Raw genomic sequence first — 22238 nt, 5'->3', positions numbered from 1 at the left:
TCATGTTTCCTTGTATTCTTGGTTGCTGATAGTTTGCTTTTTTCCCTCTTCTCCAGTTTTTATACTTTTCAACTTGAGAATTTCTATATGGTTCTCTTAGTAGATATTTCCTATGTCATGAGACATCATTTACATCTTTTCCTTTAATTCTTTAGATGTGGTTTCCTATAGTTCTTTGAACATGTTTGTAATGGCTGATTTAAAGTCTTGTTCTAGAAATTCTAAAACCCATGGACAGTTTTTATTTACTGCTTTTTTCTCCCACTGTGTATGGGTCATACTTTTTTGTTTCTTTGCATGTCTTGTAATTTTTGGTTGAAAAGTGGACATAACATAATGTGGCATTTCTGGAAATGAGATTCTTTCCTCTGCTGAGATTTATTGTAGCTGCTGTTTGTCTTTGTTTGCTTAGCGACTTCTCTGAACTCCTCGTATACAGTCCATATTCTTGTGTCATGTATGATGTGTCAGCTGATGAAACACTGCAGTGTCTGTCTGGTTAGTGGTCAGCTAATGATCAGACAGATTTAACTTCTGAGTGAATGTTTCCCAGTCTTTACCAAGGGGCTCTGTGTGAAGGGCACATGCCATCAGCATTCAGTTAGATAACTGACAATCTCTACCTTAGTCTTCATTTCCTCTGCTCACAGAGCCTTATGGTCAGCCAAAGTGAGAACAGCCTTCTCACATCTTTCCTAGCTTGCACATACACATGCCCTTCTAGATTCCTGGGGATATTTTGGAGCTTTTCAAACCTCCTATGAATATTTCATTCCTTAGCTTTTTCTTTTAAGGTTTTTGGTTTTCCTGTTGTTTGCCCTAGCTGTTATGTACTGCCTCAGGCAGTGATGAGGTTAAATCAGCTGACTCTAATTGTTTTGACAAGCATGAGCCTCCTTCCCCACCACAGTCAGGTCAAATACAAACAACCTTTGCAAATGAGTCTGTCAGAGAACCAACAGACAAATCAAATGATGACAGTTATCTGGGAATGAGTCTCTTAAGGAGCTCCAACCCTGTTCTTTCTCCTTTGGTGACTGGCTGTTTTCACCATAATGAGGGCTTTTGATTTTGAAGGCTACCACAGGTTTGCAGGAAGTATATGAGAGCAGCAATAGGGCAGTTCAAATGCCACAAAACTCACTGTTTTTACCTAGATTCTGCCATTTTTCTTGAATAAATGCTCCCAGATTTCTGCAAGCCTTTGGTGAATTTCCAAATTAAAAGGTTGACTCTATTTTTGCTGGTTTTCTGGTTACCTTTGTGGAAGAAAGTTTTCGGAAGTATTTGCTCTACGATTTTCACTGATACTATATCCCATAGCATTTCAAGAGGCATAATGTTATTAATAATAGTAGTTTACATTTTGAGTATACTTGTAAGTGCTTTATTATGTAATATGTTAATAGTAAACATTATCTATGTGAAATTACGGTAATTTCAGAAGCTACATCTTACTCCTTTGAAAAATTTTTTAAATTTAAGCCATCTCTGACAAGGGTTTTCTTGCTTTACAAATACCTATTCTTAATTTTGGACAGTAGGGTATAAATTTTTTTTTAAGAAAACATGAACATTAAATTTATAGTTAACCTTATGAAAAGAGTGTTATTTTAGCCTTTTAAAATTATTTTTAGGGAACACCCGGCACTTATTTGACTTCTCATAATCAGGCTTCCTACACTCAAGAGACAGCTAAGCCCTCAGTAGGCTCCATCTCTCTTGGACTGCCACGGCAACAGGAATCTGCCAAATCAGGTCAGTGAGTAAACACTACCGTTTTTTTGCATGTATACCTCACAGTTGGTAAGTCAGCACTTGGTATCCACATTTTTCTCTTGCTTTGGTCTGTAGCTGCTGTGCCCTACATCAAGCAAGAAGAATTTTCTCCCCGAAGCCAAAACTCACAGCCTGAGGGTTTATTGGTCAGGGCACAACATGAAGGAGTGGTCAGAGGTAAAATACGCTGTTTGGCAGAAATGTTAAACTTTTGTCCCCAGTCAGTTTATTAAAGTAAGTTGTTGACATGTTTTAATGATGGGCTTTTTAATTAGAGCCTTTAAATCCTAAAGTTAAGATTTCTTTTTGCATAAAAATGATACAAACCTTTGAAATTTGATATTTCAGTAGCCCTTTTTAATAATTGCAATATGCTTTTAAAAGTACATTTCACCAAAAGACAAACTATTATTTTTTGTGGTGCTGTGTACTTCTCTAAACCCTCTCTCAAGTAGGGGCTAGTTTGTTTTTGTTTTGTGTTTTCAAAGGTAGGGAGTATAATTTGATGGTAATTTTTTTGTTCAGGTACTACAGGAGCCATTCAAGAAGGAAGTATAACTCGGGGAACTCCAACCAGCAAAATTTCTGTGGAAAGCATCCCATCTCTCCGGGGCTCTATCACTCAGGTTAGTTTTGATCGTTCTTAATATACTGAGCCCTAACTAATGAGAAAACCAGAAGTAATGTCTCAAGAGCTTTGGCTGGACAAGCAATATAGTTTTGTGATTAAGTTAATTGTTCTGGGTTATGGGACTAGGTCTCAGTGACGATAAACCCCAGATCCATAAACCATCTGTAGAAAGACATTAATGTGATCATTTTTACTGCAAACTATGTTTCCTGTATTGTGTGTGGTTCAATTGAAAAGGTTAGTTATTTGGAAATTGGCAGAAGACATAAGTTCTAATTGATGCAGCTCTTACTGTCTTCCTGGCAAAGCTTTACCATGTGTTTAGCTTAAATGCATATTGAGAAGAAAATCATTATGAATTATTTGCTTACTTTTACCCCTTTTGAAAAGGAATGTTTATAGTCTCAGTATATAAGCTACCCTGCTAGAATCTAATGCTAAACTAATATGGATGACAGTTGACAAACACAGCAGAAACCAAGACCTTCCAATTTTAAGCTCAACAGATTGCCAGTTTAATGAATAAAAGGTCTCTCTTTTCCTCAGATGTTGATTTTTGAATAGTAGTATAACAGTCCTCTTTATTATTGTAGATCAGGGAAAGGAGAATTCTATTTTGGGGAATGATTGTCAACAAAATCCTGTGCTTTTGTGTATTGTACCTGTCTCAGGATCTCTGATCTGTTCTTCCTTGCCTTTTGTTCCTGTTCCCTAGGACAGTGGTTGTTAAAAGTGTGGTCCCCAGACCAGCTGCATCAGGGTCACCTGGGAAGTTGTTAGACAAATAAATGCTCAGGCCCCCCTTGATTCCTGATGGCTCACCATGGGGGGGGGGGGGCAGTAGTCTGTTTCCAGCCCCCCAGTGATTCTGCTGTGTGTCTGAGAGCCATGTCCTCACCATGCTGACCACTTGTAGTCTCTGTCCCAAAGCATCAGCGTCACCTGGGAGCTTGTTAGAATAACACAGCAGGTGTAGTTCCCACTGCAGACCTATTAAATCAGAGTCTCCATTTTAGCAAGATTCCCCAGGGATTCCTCCCTAAGGCATAGTTTATAGAGAGTATGGAATATAGTGACCTAGAAAGTGGCATGACTTCAAATCTCTCCTTCCACATTTGACCAAAGTATATGTTCCCCTGAAATTAGTTTTCACATTTAGCAAACACTTTAATGTAGACAGAAGAAAAATTTTCAGAAATTTTTCTTCTTCATTTTCATTGTAGTATCCAAATGGTGGGTGAGAAGACAGAATGAACAGGATCAAAGGAGGCTTGGGTTTATCTGTTTATTTTCAAGTTAGTCTGTCTGCATGACATGAGCACTTCTGCAGTGAGTGTTAAGAATTCCCAGATGTTGCTGCTGAGCTCCCTTAGTGGCCAAATGAGTACCTGCTTTGCTTTGGTCCTTCTTCCCGCTCTAACCACGTGGTTTCGGATTGTCTTCCCTGGCATCTGGGGGACACTACATGTGTTAGCAAGCCTCCTCTGGGCTTCCCACTCTCGCTGCAACCCAGGCAGCTCACTTTCACAAAGTATTGTACATACTCGGTTCTATGAATGGCTTTCCATGAAGGAAGGGTTTATTGTTAAAGGAAAGGTAAAAGAACTATGGCCATAGACCACCCAGGAGAGGGCTAGTGATGGCAGAAATTCAGGTGATGCAACCTAAACTGAATCCAAATCATAAAACAATGGCATCTTGAGTTTTTCATCCCCTTCTTTTATTGATGACCAGAGATATAACCTGCGGACAGTTTGGTAATTGAAAGTTCTTTTTTCTTCTTACTACAGTATGAAAGAAAGTTCTGGGACTCTTATTTAAACTTGATCTATCATTTTATTTTTACTAGAAATTTTGAAAAAACTTTATTACTTTTACGTGATTTTAGGTCTTAAGACAAAATTTTTTTGAGAGGTAAGTGCCTTCATAGAGGTTTGACTTCAGGGTGCAAAAGAAGGCTGATTCAACTCATACCCCTAACAGAATTATAGGAAGTTTTGTGTGTCAGGGGTCAAGGATGAAGGTACAGTATTTTTTTATGTTGATATAAACTTAATGTCTGATTTCCTCTCGTGTGCTTGTCTTTTCTTTGAAGATGTGGATTGATCTGAGTCACAGTGTGGTAGGTTAAATTTTGTGAGTGTTTGGCATTTCCTTAAGTGCAAGTGACTCTTCTAATGGTTGTGTTTGATTTGATGGTAGGGTACTCCTGCTCTGTCCCAGGCTGGCATACCCTCTGAGGCTTTGGTGAAGGGAGCCATTTCTAGAATGCCCATTGAAGAGAGCAGTCCTGAGAAAGGCAGAGAGGAAGCTGCATCAAAAGGCCATGTTATTTATGAAGGCAAAAGTGGACACATCTTATCATATGATAGTAAGTACTATGTCTGTATATGGAAGTCAGTGCTATAATTAATGTGTGACTGAAAATACAGGCTTTGGGTCCCCACATACTTGCTTTGCAGAAGTTTTTCTTCCCCTGAGCCCAAGTTTCTTCTCTGTAAAAAGGGTGTTAATAATAGTATCTTCTCATGAAACTTTTGTGAAAAATCAGCTGAGACAGTCAGTGAAACGTGATTAACAGTGTAGAGCCCAGAGTAAGTGTGTTAGCTAATATCACCTGTGGTCAGTCAGTTTGGTCCAGGAAAAGAATCTTTAACTTTAATAAAATCACTTTTATTTAAAAGGATTTCTATTTCATGAATTAAGAATTAGAGTAGATAATAGTCTGGTAATCTTGGAAAGAGTACTGAATTTAAATTTTCCTTAAATATAACTATTTTACTGTTTACATATATAAACATTTTCTTTAGATGTATTCTTAAGTTATTTTTCCCAGTAATACTATATTATAAGAATGACGCAGTTATGGTATAAAAGCCAAGTGTTGGACTTGAATTTGAGTTATCATTTGGAACTGTTCTTGTGATCTGAATAGTCATTAGTCATGTTTATCTTTGTGTTCATATACAAAGGAATAAAGTATGCGAGCACACAGTGCCTGATGCAAAATACATGGTAACTTTCTTTCTTCCTCTTTTCTTGTTTTAACATTTTGTGTGTATTGATTTACAGTTTTTTTCTGGGGGAACAAATTAATGTGCATTGCCTAAGCCAGACATCATCTTTACAACTCCTCCTTTCCACATCAGTCAGTCACTAAGTTGTTTCTGTTCTTTTCCTGAAGTCTGGAATTTGTGCATTTCTCTGGATTCCCACTGTCACTGTCATCTTTCATCTGGGTAACTTTGTAGCTGCCCAGAGGATCTCCCCAGCTTCAGATTTAACCCATATTCAAAACTGTATGTCATGTCACTTCCTGCTTGATTCTTGCCTTCAAGACCTTGTAAGCCCTAAGCCCTTTACCTCAACTTTATTGTCCCTCTATGATCTGCTTTCAGCTTATCTGTTCAGATTGTTCCCTTCCCATATTTCCCTTAACCGCTTTGCATTTACTTCCCCTGTACTCTTCCTCCCAGCTCCAGTCTGCACATTGGCCATTTGCTGAGTTTAAATTCTTTTAATGTACCTTACTTTGTCTTGCCTTGGACTCTCACTGTTGTGCTCCCTGTTCCCTTGGCCTGTATCACCTCTTCCTCCTTTTACCTTTGACTTAAGCAACCTTAGTTATCCCTTAGTTCTCAGCTTAAATATTACTCCTTCTGGGCAGTCTTATTTGAACCTTCCGTGTTAAGTTTCCTTCCAGCATTTTCATAGTGCATTGTAATTCTCTTTTCGTGGTACATACTACACTCTATAGTAATTGCCTATTTATCTATATCTGCCAGTACTGGGTAAGTTTCATGAGGGAGGAAGCTTAATTTGTTAACCTCATCTGCAAGCCTAGCTTATGTCTGGCACTCAATAGATATATTTGAATGAATGAAAACATTTTTACAAGTATCATCTACACAGATGTATATAGATTGACTAGTTTTTATATTATTATTTTTATAAGATGGACTATGAAATTAAGATAACTTAGTTATTGTACAATAAGCTTTGGGCTCTAAGAAATTCTTGTTTCTATATCTTGCAGATATTAAGAATGCTCGAGAAGGAACAAGGAGTCCAAGAACAGCTCATGAAATCAGTTTAAAAAGAAGCTATGAATCAGTGGAAGGAAATATTAAGCAAGGGTTGTCAATGAGGGAGTCTCCTGTATCAGCACCATTAGAGGGTAAACTGTTTCCAGAACATTATTTAGATACACTTAATTTTATATAGTAAGTTTGCATTGTTGATTGAGGTTGTGTTCCTAATCCCTGTTGAAATCTATATTTATATTAATATGTAAGTGAAACTTATGTTAATATATGGTATAGAAATGTATATGTAATTAACAATATAAGAAATATTTATATAAGTTTAAGTTTTATTCATATCTGCATATAAGTCAAGTGGTACATGACAATGGAGGAGGCAAAAATGAAGCAGAATTGGTTATGTCACAGCTAACTATTAGAATCCTCACATAATTTGTAGATTATTCATGTTTGAGTTAAGGGAGTTTAAAAACATAAACTTCATTATGAGAATGTTGTTTTTATTGGGAGGCAGGGGAAGTGGTGTAATAGTGCCAAGACATGTATTTGAGTCCCATCTTCACCCTTCTCTGGTAGATTTCTCTGTGCTGGTTTCTTCCTCAAAATTAAGGGATGGACCTACCATTGTATGAGGATTAGAAACAGGTCTTCAACCGTGTGCTGCTCATGATATACATTCAGTTAATGACAGCCTTGGTTTTTTTCTATTAATAACTCACTTTGTTTAAATCTTAACCTACCTCAGCCATTTAACTTTAATCTAGATGAAATACTAAAATCTTAGGATTCTTGTGTAATTGTCTAAGAGCTAGGTATTTTCTGTAGTTAAAAAAAAAACTCACTTCCCTTTATGTTAGTGTGGTTCTTTTCAGTTCTTGATTGAGATTTTTCAGCAGTATAACATGAAACTTCTTAAGAGGTTATTTACAACTCTTTAATTTTGATTTGCATGTTTCATTTAGTATGTTTTATCTGTTTCTGAGATACCCATCCTTCATGTTTTTCCTTACAGAAGTATTTCAGACCTAAACAATGATTTCCAATCCCTCTGTATTTTCTCTCACCTTGATAAAGAAGCATTAGGATTTTAGATTTAGTTTCAAAAGTGTCTTTCTTTTTGACCTATAATGGATGCCTTCTGTGGCCATTTTCTATTTAGGAAACATTTAAAAAGAAAGAGATGATGTCATATTAGTTACTTCCAACTTTTATTTTTTCCATGATATTCTTCTGAATATTTCACAAAACTAAAATTATATCCCTTTCTCTACACAGCTTTCATCTAAAAATGTATATTCTAAGGACAGTATAAAGCATATGTGAATTTACATACACATCATGTTTAATATTTAAATTGCTTTCTTGTTTTGAAAGGGCTGATATGTCGAGCATTACCCAGGGGGAGCCCTCATTCTGACCTCAAAGAGAGGACTGTGCTGTCTGGTTCCATAATGCAGGGTAAACTTTCTGTTTGTTACTGGCTTTTATTTGTGAATACCTCACTGCAAAGTAGTTTGACATTAATTTGCAGTGAATGAAACTTGCTTTTCAAGATATTTTTTCCTTTTGAAATATTAGATATTGAAGTTTTGATTATATCTTTTCTGTCTCTCAACTGCATAGTTTATTTAAATATGATAGTTGCTGAATCTTTGAATATAAAGACATCTTCATTATGTAAGAACCACCCTGTGATTGTGATGAATGATGTATTAAATCTTAAGCAGTCCTAAAAAAATAATGACTGATGAATATTTAAGGATTTGTTGTGAACAAAAAATTGATTAGAAACTACAAGATTTTTTTTAAATCATGGGAAAATACATGTAACAAAATATACCATTTTAACAATTTTTAAGTACACAGCTCAGTATCATTGTCATGTGACCACTGGTGTTATTTTAATAAGTACGTTTCTTTAATCCCTTTCTGAAGGCACACCAAGAGCAACAGCTGAAAGCTTTGAGGATGGCCTCAAGTACCCCAAACAGATCAAAAGGGAGAGTCCTCCCATGCGGGCATTCGAAGGTGCCATTACCAAAGGAAAACCTTATGACGGCATCACTACCATCAAAGAGATGGGGCGTTCCATTCATGAGATTCCACGGCAAGATATTTTAACTCAGGAGAGCCGAAAAACTCCGGAAGTGGTCCAGAGCACGAGGCCAATAATTGAAGGTTCTATCTCCCAGGTACCTAGATCGTGCCTCTTTTTGTCAGCCATTCTACTTCAGGGTGCGGCATTTATGGAGCATTTAAAAAAGTGAGACTTAATAATTCTAAGTAGTTCTTATGAGTCAGATCTCTTGGCAGTAAATATGGAAGTTTCATGTGTGCTCTTGTGTGTCCATAGCGTGGAGTGTGTGATGTGAGAAAGTGTGCAGCTCAGAACTGGTGGCTTGTGAGTGAGGCATCTATAGACAGTAAAGATTATTACAGCAAAGTAGGATTGCCATGAGCCAAACGTACCTCTGAGATGGAAAAGTGTTCAGATACCGTGATTACCGGTAATGTTTGTCTCTTTCCCTTTAGGGCACACCAATAAAGTTTGACAGCAACTCAGGGCAGTCTGCCATCAAACACAATGTCAAATCCTTAATCACGGGGCCTAGCAAACTACCCCGTGGAATGCCTCCGCTGGAAATTGTGCCAGAGAACATAAAAGTGGTAGAACGGGGAAAATACGAGGAAGTAAAAGCAGGCGAGCCAGTGCGTTCCCGGCACACATCGGTGGTAAGCTCTGGCCCCTCCGTTCTTAGGTCAGCACTTCACGAAGCTCCCAAAGCACAGCTGAGCCCGGGGATTTATGAGGACACCAGTGCTCGGCGAACACCTGTGAGTTATCAAAACACCATGTCCAGAGGCTCCCCCATGATGAACAGAACTTCTGATGGTATGTGACTCTTCATCCTTGTCTAGTCATTTTTATTGCACTTTTTCACCTCTGGCGAGTAAGTAAATGTCAAATCTTTAGCTTTAGACTGTCGAGATATGTAGGTTGTGCTTGATGCTAGGGCTATGGAAGGTAAATCAAAATACGTATAATTGTAGGTAAAATTCCTGGTATTATAATCAAGTGCAGAGCGTAATGAGCCCAGAAATGCTCGACAGTAAGTATATTCTTAGAGTGGTTTTTCTGCTAATCTTACAAGGTTTTCTGGAAGTCAGTTTCGACAGTTGTTCATCGGTGGCAGTCTAGCATGATAGCTGGAAAGCGTGGACTCTGGAGTAAGATTGTTGGGGCTTGAATTAAGTTTCTTACTGTATGAACCTGGACAAGGTACTTAGCTTTCCTCATCCATAAAATAATAATGTAATATTAAAACCTACTTCACTGGATTGTTATGAAGAGAAAATGAGGTAATATGTTTAAAGGACTTTAAAAGAATAGTACCCACTATTTATGAAGGACTTAGTAAATGTGAACTCTTACTATTGTTACCATAACTCTCCACCTCCTTGGGGTTTATGCTGCTGTGATGCAGCAGTGAGGTAGGAGGCATTGGTTTTTTACCACATGATCCCTGAAACAGAGCCCTGAGGCCTGTTAAAATGTGTCCACTGACCATTTAAAATTTTATTGCAATTACATATCCATTGAGGGCTAATGTGCAAGGTCCTGGGCTGAACACTGCAGGTTGTAAAAGTGACGGTGCTTTAGGCAGTGGGGGGAAGAGTAGCTCAGAGGGAGGAGAAAAGGGAATTGCTACTTATGGGTAGGGTGGTGAATCCAACTTTGGCTCCAGTTTTGAAGGAGAATTTTCTTTCAGAGGGAAAAGTCACTTCATATTGGAGTGATGGAAGGGGATGTAATAAATGCTGTGTGACTTTTTGATTTTGACAGGCAGATTTGTTTAATCATGGCAACGTTGATGTTATCAAACTACAGTTGGCCTTTGAACAACTTGGGTTTGGACTGTGCAGGTCCACTTGTATGTGGATTTTTCTCAGTAAATACGTTGAAAAATATTTTGGAGATTCGTGATAATTTGAAAAAACATTTTTCTCTAGCTTAATTGTAAGAATACAGTGTATATAAAATACATGTAATATACAAAGTATGTGTTAATTGACTGTTTATGTTATCAGTAAAGCGTCTAGTCATCAGTGGCTATTAGTTGAGTATTTTGGGAGTCAGTTATATGCAGGCTTTTGACTGCGGGGTGGTGCGGGGTTTGGCACCCCACCCTCTGTGTTGTCCAAGGGTCAGCTGTATAATAATTAGGTGGGGTGATGGTCGTACAACATTGTGAGTATATTGTATTAATGCCACTGAATTGTACCCTTCAAAATGGCTAAAATGGTAAATGTTTTGTTCTGTGTGTTTTACATAATTAAAACAATTGAGAGTGATGTTTGACTCTGAAGAGATAAGTGTTTGACTCTGATAGGCCTTGATGGGATAATCTAAACCCTTCTGAATAACATTGTTTGGAAGACAAGAGGCTGAAGTAGGAAGGAGATTGATGTTGGTTAGGTAATGAGAGAAAGTCTTTGTGGAATTACAGAGTAAGGAAGAATAGTACAATTTAGTGACTGATAGGCAGCAAGGTGGCTTGGTAATGCAGGCCAAGGGAGGAAGTTGAGATTTGATATATGTGGGATCAAAAGAATTTTGAGTATTAAAACCGCATAGAGAACAAAACCATTTATAATGTGATTTAAAGAATATTTAACTTCCTTTTTAATTTTAACAGTAGGTGGTAAAATGCTTGTGCTGTGTATAGTCCAAAAGGTGGTAGTATTTCTTACATCTCTGACACTTCTGCTAGTTTTTCAAGTTTGCATATTTTGCAAGATTAAATAATAAATGTTTAGTGGAAAGAGAATATCAAAATATTACATAAATATAGTCTGTATTTGCATGGTTGAGAAATGGATAAATATTATCATACTTAACAAGTTTTCTTTATTTGTGGTGTTGGCTTTTTTTTTCCCCAGTTACAATTTCTTCTAGCAAGTCTGCCAGTCATGAAAGAAAATCAACCCTGACTCCTACCCAGAGGGAAAGTATAACATCGAAGTCTCCAGTACCTGGAGTGGACCCTGCAGTGAGCCACAGCCCTTTTGATCCCCATCACAGGAGCAGCACTACAGGAGAGGTTTATCGGAGCCATCTTCCCACACATTTGGATCCAGCCATGCCATTTCACAGGGCCCTGGATCCTGGTAAGCACAGTGGGCAGTGATAATTTATGGTAAATAAATAATACAGCTGTATGACTTTTTAAACTTTCTATTTATTAAAGTACAGTTTGCAGACTGTTGCAGATATGGTGATATACAGCTTAGTGAATTGTCACAAACTGTACACTCCCATTGCCAGTTCCCCTTAAAGAACTAAAAATAATAATTATTTGAAAAGCCCTCTTTGATTATATTTGGTCAAGCTGATTGAGAAATTGACTTAATGTGAAGAATTATTTTTAAATGACACAGGCATTCATTAAACTTTTAATTTACAACATAGAGATTCATTTACCAGTGTTCTGATCTGAGGCCAGGCTCCACTGATTAAACCTCACCATTGTCTTTTTTGTATACACAATACTCACATTTCCAGATTTGTTTTTTTAAGTGAAGCTAGTATTGAAGGCCACTTCAAAGTGATGTAAATATAGAATCCCTCCAGATTTCTTCCATCCCTTAAACCTGTCCATACTTGATTCAATTTGTGTACTTCATCTTCCCAAAGCAGTCAACTTCTGGAGAGACCCCTCTTTTCTGTCTTCTCTGATCAATTTACAGACTCTTTCATTAAGTTCCCTAATTGTAGTAGAGGTACAGCTGGAACAGACACCAATGGCTGTGGGTAAATGGGATTCTAGTGGGTGCAGAAGTGTGTAGGTTTTCTAGGCAGCAGTCTGGTCTGGGCACAGTGGTGCTCCTGCCAGGGGCTGAGGGTAGTGTGCTCTACAAAGGCAAAGTCCATCAGCAAGGTGGCAGGAAGTCTCTGGGCCAGCAGGGCAGTGGTGACCCACTGCTGTGCAGCTCCACCTGTCTTCCCATGTCCCAGCAGTCCTTGCTCCTCCTGCCAGCTGAGCCTCATGCAGACATGTGTTTTCTGCTCAGACCTCTTCTCTGTCCTAAATGGCGTGCTTGTTACCTCCTTCAAGTTGAAATTGAGGCACAGAATAGCTGGGTTTTGCCTTGGTCCTTAGAGAAGCAATTTTCATTACCAGAGTGCCAATATTCCTAATGGTCATTTACATTTCACAGTAGGAAGGTGCCTGTAGAAAGTATTTTATCTGAAATTATATCAGTGCCATCAGATTGTCACTTGGGAACATAGTTTCAGGAGCCCAAGTGGAAGTCCCCTACCCCAGTCAGCTGACAGACTTACCTGGCTGGGAGTTCTAGGTGAAGGGGAAGCAGACCTTCCAGAAAACTTGACTTTTTTTTTTTTAGGGAGAACTTATATATATAAAGTAGTTCACTCAAGTTCTCAGATAAAATTGAAACGTAGTTTAGTGTTGCATTGTAGTCCTTACTTTATAGAATGTTTTGAGGGCAGAGCCATTATCTTCTACTTATCATGCATACCCCTTCTTAGGATCTTGTGTCATGCCCTAACCTAGAGTTACCAAACTACAGCCTAGGGGCTAAATCCTGCTGTGGCCTGTTGGTGTAAATTAAGTTTTACTGGAACACATCCATGCACATTAATGCGGCTGCTTTCATGCTACAGTGGCAGCATTGAGTAGGTGCAGCAGAGACCACATGGTTCACAGACCCTAAAATATTTACCCTCTGGCCCTTGAGAGAAGAAATTTGTGAATCTCTGCTCTAAAGCACATGCATTAACTAAATGCTTATAGACTAATCATTTTCACATCTGCAAAAATAAAGTTATGTTTGCTACAACAAAGTGTTGGCACATGTATTTCCATTTGGCTGCATTGGATGATCACTACTAAAAAAATAATTTTATTTTCAAACACAGCTCTTGGAGACTTCAGGTGAAAATGTAGAAAACTTACATGGCAAAGACTGAAAGTGAAACTACCTGAGAATTTTTTTTTATCTACTGTTCTGCTGGTGAAAATGTTAATACTCATATTTTGTCTAGTTTCTCTTTCCCCTTTTCCATTACATCTGACATCAGACATTAGAATGTATAAATTGATATTGCTGATATATCAAGGTCTAAAATGAACCCCCCTTAATCTGTAGCATACCCCCTACACAGTGTGTGTGCATATTAGCTCCACAGTAAAAGCCCCAAACGTGGGTGATGTTTAGCAAGTAAATTTCACCCAGACTAAACTAAATACCTTTCTCTCATTCTCTCAATCAGCAGCTGCTGCTTACCTGTTTCAGAGACAGCTTTCACCAACTCCAGGTTACCCAAGTCAATACCAGCTTTATGCAATGGAGAACACAAGACAGACAATCCTAAATGATTACATTACCTCACAGCAGATGCAAGTGAACTTGCGCCCAGATGTGGCCAGGGGACTCTCCCCACGAGAGCAGCAGCTGGGTCTCCCTTACCCAGCAACAAGGGGTGTGTGCCTTTGCGGTTCAGATTTTGTACAGTTCATTATGTGTACCCAGTATCAATAAATATTTATTGAATAAACAATGGTGGGGAAAAAAGGTGGCACTATCCTTCTGTCTGTAGCCTTTAGCCCTCAGAGGCAAACAAAGTAATGTGTGGAGATGGGATTTTAGGAAACACTGAAGCAACTAAACCAAATCAGTGTGCTGGGTATTTGAAATCATTGTTTTATCAGTTTGCTGTGTCTCTTTAATTTCTCCGTGCTTTTAGGTTATGGTATGGGGTACAGTATTTCATGTCCTCAGATTTAGAGAAGGTCTTAAAGTAGTGATCATAAACATTTTTATTTATACTGTATACAAGGTATCATTCGGTTACAGAGATAAATTAAAAAGCTGTCTCAATCTGTTTCTTCAGAATAACACATTTAACATGATCTTACTGTATATATCTTTTGAGCAGGAATTATTGACCTGACCAACATGCCTCCAGCAATATTAGTGCCTCATCCAGGGGGAACAAGCACCCCTCCCATGGACAGAATCACTTACATTCCTGGAACACAGATCACTTTCCCTCCTAGGCCATACAACGCCACTTCTGTGTCTCCAGGTAAGAATTTCAGTCACACACTCTGTTATGACCGACATGCTCAAATGTGTCCAGCACAGCCTTTGAAGGTATTTTGGGCACTTTTTTCCCATTTGGTATGCTATTTTTCATTTAAGATTTAGTAATAATTCCTGTATGTCATGTTCTAGATCCTCTGGAAATATCCTAAAAGCTTGTGTTAGGCTCCAGTTGCCATCCGAGATTCTTAGTAAAGCAAAGTTCCTACATCTAAAATTTAGAGCTTTGGAAACATTTTCAGTCACTTAAAAACTTAAAAATGGTTTGATGTGCCTGACAGGTTGGTATTTTTGTCTTTAAGTTGCAGATCTATGTGTTTTGCAGGACACTCAACACACCTTGCAGCTGCTACAAGTGCTGAAAGGGAGCGGGAAAAGGAGCGCGAGCGGATGGCTGTGGCCGCCTCCGACCTCTACCTTCGGCCAGGTGAGCAGGGTAGCTTGTCATTCTGCAGACAGATCTTGGCAGTCCAGTAGGAGGGGGCTGTGTGCTTAGTGTGGGGGTGCCAAGGTGACCTTACAGACAACAACTATGAGAAAGTAAATGTATGCCCTAAGTGAAGTGCAGAGGAAAGTGCTGCAGATGTTGAAATGGTGCACAGACTAATTTTAAACAGGAAAATGAAGTTTCATGATAAAAGTGTCATTTTGATTTGGCCCTAGCCATTGGCTACACTTGAGCTTGAAGACGCTGGGTGCCAGGCTCTTTTAGAGCTGAAAGCAGCCCAAGCAGAGGCTCCCAAACGTGAAGACATACATGTTGTTGAGATGGAGCTTAAAGGAAGAATGGAGACTGTGGCTAGAAGGTGGTATGGCATTGGGAAGAATAGGTGAAGTGCCGTCAGTGCATAAGGCAGGTGACCTGTCAGAGGGGCATTGACACGAGTGGCATGAAGTGGATTAGAACTCTGAAGGTGGGCGTGGGCTGGCTCCAGGACAGGCAAACTGTGTCAGCAGTTCACATGTGTGCTAGTCACGGCAGAAATGTGTTGACACTGGGAATGGCGAGGAAGGAACTGCCTGGAAGAGCGTTGTTAAGGTAATTAAAGGACTTAGCAGTAACTAGATGTGGGGAGTAAAGGAGAGATGAGAAACAAGATTGATCTGTACTTTAGATCCTGCAGGATTCGTGAAAGTAGAGAGGCAGTGATTTTTATTTTGGACTTACTTACCTGATGTGTCTTTGGGACATTTGTTGTTCTCCATGGTTTATATTTTGTCTTTTTATACTGTTTTTGTCAGTGAAATCAAACTCTTCACCCTATCTGTATTGTGAGATGCACAGATATGGCACTTAGGAGAAAAGACAGCTCGGAGATAGATCGTGACTTAGAGGAGTCATTTGCAAGAGTTAAAATTCCAGCTTGAATGAGATTTGTGAAGAGAGGAACAGATCAATCCTTAGGTGTCACTGAGAGGAACATTATAGGTAGAGGCAAAGAGCATCAGAGACATGATCACAGAGAGGTCGGTGCGGAACTGAAGTGTGCAGGGCTGGAGGAACGACCACAGAAGCTGGTCATGGTATTTGAGGGTTTATCTTGAACAATCAATGGTTGCAAAGCCTAAAGATAATTATATGTAACCTGTTGTCTGTGTGTAATAAAAAATCATTAAGTGTCTGACCACAGGAAGTGCTCTAATGAATTGTGAAGTAGCACTGTGGTGTTGATTACATGCAATTAATTGATTATTGATTGCATAAAAACATGGAAATTGATTTAATTAAAGAAAGCTGAGCATAAGTGGTATGTAACTTTGGTAAAGTTCCTGTATTTTAAAAATGCTTGTGATCCCACTGATGATTAAATGCAGATTCAAGACAATTAAATACCATTTTTCTCAATAAGAAAGTTTGGTAAATATTCTATGTCAGAGTGTCTGAAGAAACACAGACTTATACATTGTCAGTGGCAGTGTAAATTTATATCATTTTGGAGATACAAAAATTTAAATAGCAAGTCCACTTCTAGGAATATACCCTATGGAAATACAACAGCTGATATATGGCCAGCAGGGAGAAAATTGCTGAGACGGCTGTCCTACTTAGGTGGTCCCTGCTGTGAGAATAGGCTAAAACTGCTGCTCTTATGAGGGAAAGAATATGTTAGAAATGGCATAGAACAAGAGGAATAGAAGGTAATTAGAGAGGGGCTTTGAGAATTTGAGATTTCTCTGCATGATGCAGTTTTGACCAAGTTTGTGTCTAAGTTATGGCTTTGTTATGGGAGAACCTAAGGTTAAGTGAACAAAAATGTCTCAAATGCTGAAGAAGTATAGTTAGTGCAGCTGAGACTTTGGGGAGGTAGCGTGAATGATTTCATGTCAAAAGAGAGCTTGCCGAGAGCAGCAGTCCCCTGGCGAAGGCAGTAAGGCCTGGAGTAGGAGGAGCTGTGGCTACATAGCCAGCCTCAAACCTGGGGTGGCAGTAGGACATTGTTTTCATTGTATACTCTCATAGTTACACAGAATTTGATTTTGGAAATGATAATCACCAAAGTTTGGGGGAGAATCAGAGATGAACCTATCCGATTTGTACTAGTTCTTCATTGTTGATGTTATTTTTGTTTCTCTCTGGAATCAATAAAGAAACTTGTCACAAAAATGGAAATGACAGTAAATGATAACTAATGTTTTTGTTTCAAATTATTAGGGTGGTTTTATTGCATCTTTATTGAGAAGCTCTTCTAGAACATATTTCTAGAGAGGCCAGAAAGTGAGATAGCAAGTTTCTTCATTTTCCTGTCTTCTATTGAAGAATATTAGGAAATTAACAAAGCTTAAATGTGTTATCTCTAGCTTCATCCTTATCATGTGTCTTGTCTTTTTTTTTTTTGGCCCCTGCAGGCTCAGAACAGCCTGGCCGGCCTGGCAGTCATGGGTATGTTCGTTCCCCATCCCCTTCAGTAAGAGCTCAGGAGACCATGTTGCAGCAAAGACCCAGTGTTTTCCAGGGAACTAATGGAACCAGTGTAATCACACCACTGGATCCAAGTGCTCAGCTGCGGATCATGTAAGTCTCCTTTCTACTTACATTTTGACAAAAAGAATTACTAGTCTCTTCCATACACATTTTAATTTGTGACTGCCAGAGTTCAAGTATTTTAATTTTCTACGTGTTCAACATTTTTTTGTTGTTGCAGTTTGTCCTTTTATCTCCCTGCCACACCCTCCAGTCAAGTCTCCCTTCACAGAGCTGTGGTTTGGTTTTATTTGCAGGCCACTGCCTGCTGGGGGCCCTTCAATAAGCCAAGGCCTGCCAGCATCCCGTTACAACACGGCTGCAGATGCCCTGGCTGCTCTGGTGGACGCCGCAGCTTCTGCTCCCCAGATGGATGTTTCCAAAACAAAAGAGAGTAAGCATGAAGCTGCCAGGTTAGAAGAAAATTTGAGAAGCAGGTCAGCAGCAGTTAGTGAACAGCAGCAGCTAGAGCAGAAAACCCTGGAGGTGGAGAAGAGATCTGTTCAGTGTCTGTACACTTCTTCAGCCTTTCCAAGTGGCAAGCCCCAGCCTCATTCTTCAGTAGTATATTCTGAGGCTGGGAAAGATAAAGGGCCTCCTCCAAAATCCAGATATGAGGAAGAGCTAAGGACCCGAGGGAAGACTACCATTACTGCAGCTAACTTCATAGACGTGATCATCACCCGGCAAATTGCCTCGGACAAGGATGCAAGGGAACGTGGCTCTCAAAGTTCAGACTCTTCTAGTAGCTGTATGTATCTCAATCTGAGTTTTGCAATGTGATATCTGAGTAAAGAATTACTTTATTCTTTAGGTAAAGCAGAACAATATGATAATAAAATCCTTATCTTGACTGTAAATGTAATAGAAAGGTTTTGTGGGTCAGTAGTGCAAAAATGTCTCTTCTAGTCTTATGATTATTTAAATATCAGAGCTTCTTAAGTATATCAAGTATTTTCCTTGAGGAAACTATGCCCTTTATAGAGTTAAAGTTGGAAAGTAGATAGATAGGGGCAAAACTTAACTAACATTTGCAGACATCTGAAAAGTCAGATGGATCATGAAGCCCTGTGCTACTGAGGCCTAATTTCTCAAGAAGTGTTTTCTAGGAGGTGGTTCAGTATTTAGGCTGACACCCACTTCTATCCTTTTTCTTAGATTCAGATTTTTAAAAAGTGAGATCACCTTATTATTGGTAATTGGTATTTATATTGTACCTGTTTTGCAAAATGGAGTTTGATCAAATTTGGATAGGACTTTGACATCTACTGTGTAAGTCTGTAAGAATTTACAAATCTATAAAATGCTAGAAAAGTTACTTTTAAGTTTATTTTTTAAACTGTTGCCTTAATCTGGTGTAGAATTCCTGAAGGAACGCGCAGGTATATAAACAAGCATCTGAAAATACGTGGAAGTAATTTAACCATACATGGTTATCTCTCTGTTGTTTCCTTGAATGAAATTGAGTAGAGATGGAGATAATGAAAAAAATGATTCCTTGTGCACCAGCATGCAATGTGCAATTCTTTTTACCTCCATGCAAAATCATAATTCGGGTGAATATCTACCACATTACCAAGGTTTTGGTAGAGAAGTGGGTAGCTTGGTAGTTTGTTGTGTAGATGAAAGACTTCTTTAGCCTGGGTTTATGTGTATCACCTCTCTACAGTTTGCATCACAAACCAAAACCTTGTTCTTAGGAGTTTGACTTTAAGGAGGTCTTAAAGTAGAAAATCTGGCTTCTTTTCTGAATGTTCTTGTTTCTGAGTGTGGTTATCTTTTTTCCTCTGGGTAAATTACTTGTATGAAGCCCATAGGCTATTTGCAGTTTTTCTCTTCAGAGCCTCCCTCCCCCTAAAGTTGTGAAGCACAGCTCCTTCACCTCACCCTCCAGGCTTCATAGCAAGTGAACACAGTTAGGCATCAGGCTTTCTAGGGACTGTATATTGGTTGTGTTATGCAGACTAAGGATGCTGGGTACATAAACAGTGATGAGTACCAGTGGATACAAAAGCATGAAGTAAATTGCTTTAAATAGAGTGATATTATTTTAGTTCCCTGAAGATGATTTCCATCCCTGGTATTGGGCTTATGTTCATCTGAGTATACTGGAACCCAGACAATGCAACTCCCATGACCTGGTAGGAGGAAGGAGCTGTTTAGCTGAGTACCAGAGGGTGGGGGGCCTAGTTAGGGGTTCACTCCCACCTGCACCCAAACCCATGTCCAGCATCCCTGACACCTGCTGATCTAGTCCAGGGTCACTGACCCTTTGGGCCTCTGACAGTTTTCTGATACTTTGGGGGAGTCTGTAGATGCAAAGAGCACTCTAAAATCAGAAAGTGCCTGTGTGGGAGGTTAGATCTGTTTCTCCCCCATTCACAGCTATGAGCCCAAGGCAGGACTGTGAGAAGCTGCCTGGACCTTCCTGATGCAGGCATCCTCCCTTTCTGCCAGCTGAGTGAATTTGCTTCTCTTTTGACATTCCCTGCCATTTCTGTTTATTTTTACAGTGTAACACGGTGCTAAAAAATTATTTGGAGTGGTTTTTGTCAGCAGTACTCCATTGATTTAAGAAAGTCATTGTATAATGTTACTTAATCTATAGCTTTAAAATCATTGGGCTAACGAAGCCTTTGTAACGTCAAAGTTTTTCCAAGTGCTGACTGTCCCACAGAATTGAAATTATTGGGAACAGTGAATAGTCAAGACCTTCTTTCTCGTTTGTTTTCTCTCCTCTAATGAATATTTCCTGATGATTGTTTTCCAGCTTCCAGGAGAATGTCACCAGTCTGTTCTCTCTTGTGCCTCATCTAAGGGTCTCAGAGCCCACAAAACTTGAGAAAACTTTGTACTCTGCTGCTATTAGGACCACCAGGGAAGCACTTGTGGTCCTTTGATACCAGTCCATTGAGCTTGTTACTGTGTATCATTGAATATTCTGAGGATAAAAAAGGAAAACATATAAATGGGTTTGACAAACTTGGGTTTCTGAAATTTTTCATAGGATTAGCTTTAAAATAGGACTCTATTCTTTTCTTAAAGTATCTTCTCACCGGTATGAAACACCTAACGATGCTATTGAGGTGATAAGCCCTGCCAGCTCACCTGCACCACCCCAGGAGAAAACGCCTGCCTACCAGCCGGAGGTTGTCAAAGCAAATCAAGCAGAAAGTATGTCCTTTCAAGCCACCAGTTTGCATCTTTTCATGTTTGCACTTATTATTTGCTTTTAGAGCATTAAGAAATAACCTGTTAGTTTTGTTTCAGAGTAATCTTAATATGAGTCTGCTTTAGAAACATTTAAAACTGCACTAATGAAAAACAATTTTAAGTATTACTGAGCTCTATTATATTTTAAAGATATATAAAATAGTTGATATTAATTTATTTTTCCACCTAGGCTTTCACATTTTATTGTGTACTAGTCCTCTGATCTGTCAGTGAATATTTTTTCTTCAAAATTAAGTATGACCTCTTAGTAAAGACACATGCCGCATTCCTTCCACGTGCTCCTCCTGAGTGGTATTTCACCTTGGGTAATGGTGAAAGGTAGGGCCTGGGGTGAGACATCTGTTTGTGCTCTGTCAGATGAGGCTGCCAGGCAGTATGAAGGACCAGTGCACCACTACCGACCCCAGCAGGAATCTCCATCTCCACAGCAGCAGCCGCCCCCCTCTTCACAGGCCGATGCGGTGGGGCATGTGCCCAGGACCCATCGACTAATCACACTTGCTGACCACATTTGTGTAAGTCCTTCATTATTCTTATTAGTTAATTTTTCTTTTTTCGATCATATAGAAGGTACATTTCATACCTAGAGAGACTCAAAAGAAAGATGTCTAGATTTTTTATACTACATTTTTTTGCAAGTACTCAGTGAATTTAACCAGTTCCTTCTTTTCTCATTCACAGCAAATTATCACACAGGATTTTGCTAGAAATCAAGTCTCCTCACAGCCTCCCCAGCAGCCTCCCACCTCTACATTCCAAAATTCACCATCTGCTTTGGTGCCTACTCCTGTGAGGACTAAAACTTCAAGTTGTTACAGCCCAGAATCCCAGTCGCAGTCTGTCCACCATCAAAGACCAGGTTCAAGGGTCTCTCCAGAAAATCTTGTGGACAAATCCAGGGGAAGGTATGGTCTTTATTTCAAACCATATGTGAATTTCCCAAGAGTACAACAGTTTGAGTATATCTGCAGGATAGGGGATTCATCTCTCACACCTAAAAGTATTCGCCTGCATTCCTATATTCTTCTTGGAATGTCTACTCTCTGGGCAGTTGGAAATACATCTCTTTAATGTGTATTAAAAGGTTGATTGCTGTATTGTTGCTGGGTTTGTAAAGACAGCCAAGAAGAATGTGTAGTTTGATAGTAATGTAGGAACACTTCGGTCCTTCAGAATCATAAAGATGTTTTTCTCTCAATGGCTTCTGTTGGGTCAGCAGCAATAGATGTTGAGGAAGATGTTAAATCATTACTGGCACCATGGGAAGAAACACATTTTATGTGGCAGGGCCAGCAGGTAGAGGGTACCTGCCGGCCCAGTGTTCTGCATATGGGTTTTTTAAACATGGAGGCAGGGGTTTTGGTTCATGGTGGCAGACGAGGCATCATCTCATGTTAAACTGTAGTAAAGCAGCACAAACATTCATAAAATCCATAAAAATGCTGCGAACAAGACTGGG

General features: G+C 39.2%; 1 protein-coding gene across 14 annotated transcripts in view; it reads left to right on the top strand.

Moving 5' to 3' along the window:
- The window catches only part of NCOR1 (nuclear receptor corepressor 1), a 203504-nt gene that overhangs the window by 168493 nt on the left and 12773 nt on the right, over nucleotides 1-22238 (top strand). For 8 of the 14 annotated variants that reach the window (XM_036920647.2, XM_036920637.2, XM_036920636.2 and 5 more), the window contains 17 exons: nucleotides 1638-1758; nucleotides 1855-1956; nucleotides 2305-2405; nucleotides 4613-4781; nucleotides 6447-6587; nucleotides 7828-7911; nucleotides 8389-8645; nucleotides 8986-9346; nucleotides 11395-11622; nucleotides 13751-13960; nucleotides 14417-14566; nucleotides 14909-15010; nucleotides 17431-17596; nucleotides 17803-18296; nucleotides 20591-20719; nucleotides 21137-21294; nucleotides 21461-21684. In XM_036920647.2, the coding sequence (XP_036776542.2) occupies nucleotides 1638-1758; nucleotides 1855-1956; nucleotides 2305-2405; nucleotides 4613-4781; nucleotides 6447-6587; nucleotides 7828-7911; nucleotides 8389-8645; nucleotides 8986-9346; nucleotides 11395-11622; nucleotides 13751-13960; nucleotides 14417-14566; nucleotides 14909-15010; nucleotides 17431-17596; nucleotides 17803-18296; nucleotides 20591-20719; nucleotides 21137-21294; nucleotides 21461-21684 (3197 nt within the window). The remainder of the gene's footprint in view (nucleotides 1-1637; nucleotides 1759-1854; nucleotides 1957-2304; nucleotides 2406-4612; nucleotides 4782-6446; nucleotides 6588-7827; nucleotides 7912-8388; nucleotides 8646-8985; nucleotides 9347-11394; nucleotides 11623-13750; nucleotides 13961-14416; nucleotides 14567-14908; nucleotides 15011-17430; nucleotides 17597-17802; nucleotides 18297-20590; nucleotides 20720-21136; nucleotides 21295-21460; nucleotides 21685-22238) is intronic. The other 6 variants (XM_036920642.2, XM_036920635.2, XM_036920646.2 and 3 more) reach the window with 3 other exon arrangements.

Source organism: Manis pentadactyla, chromosome 4 (genome assembly GCF_030020395.1).
Source record: "Manis pentadactyla isolate mManPen7 chromosome 4, mManPen7.hap1, whole genome shotgun sequence".
Taxonomy (NCBI): domain Eukaryota; kingdom Metazoa; phylum Chordata; class Mammalia; order Pholidota; family Manidae; genus Manis; species Manis pentadactyla.
The sequence above is the reverse complement of the archived record's forward strand: the minus strand, read 5'-3'. Positions and strand labels throughout refer to the sequence as shown.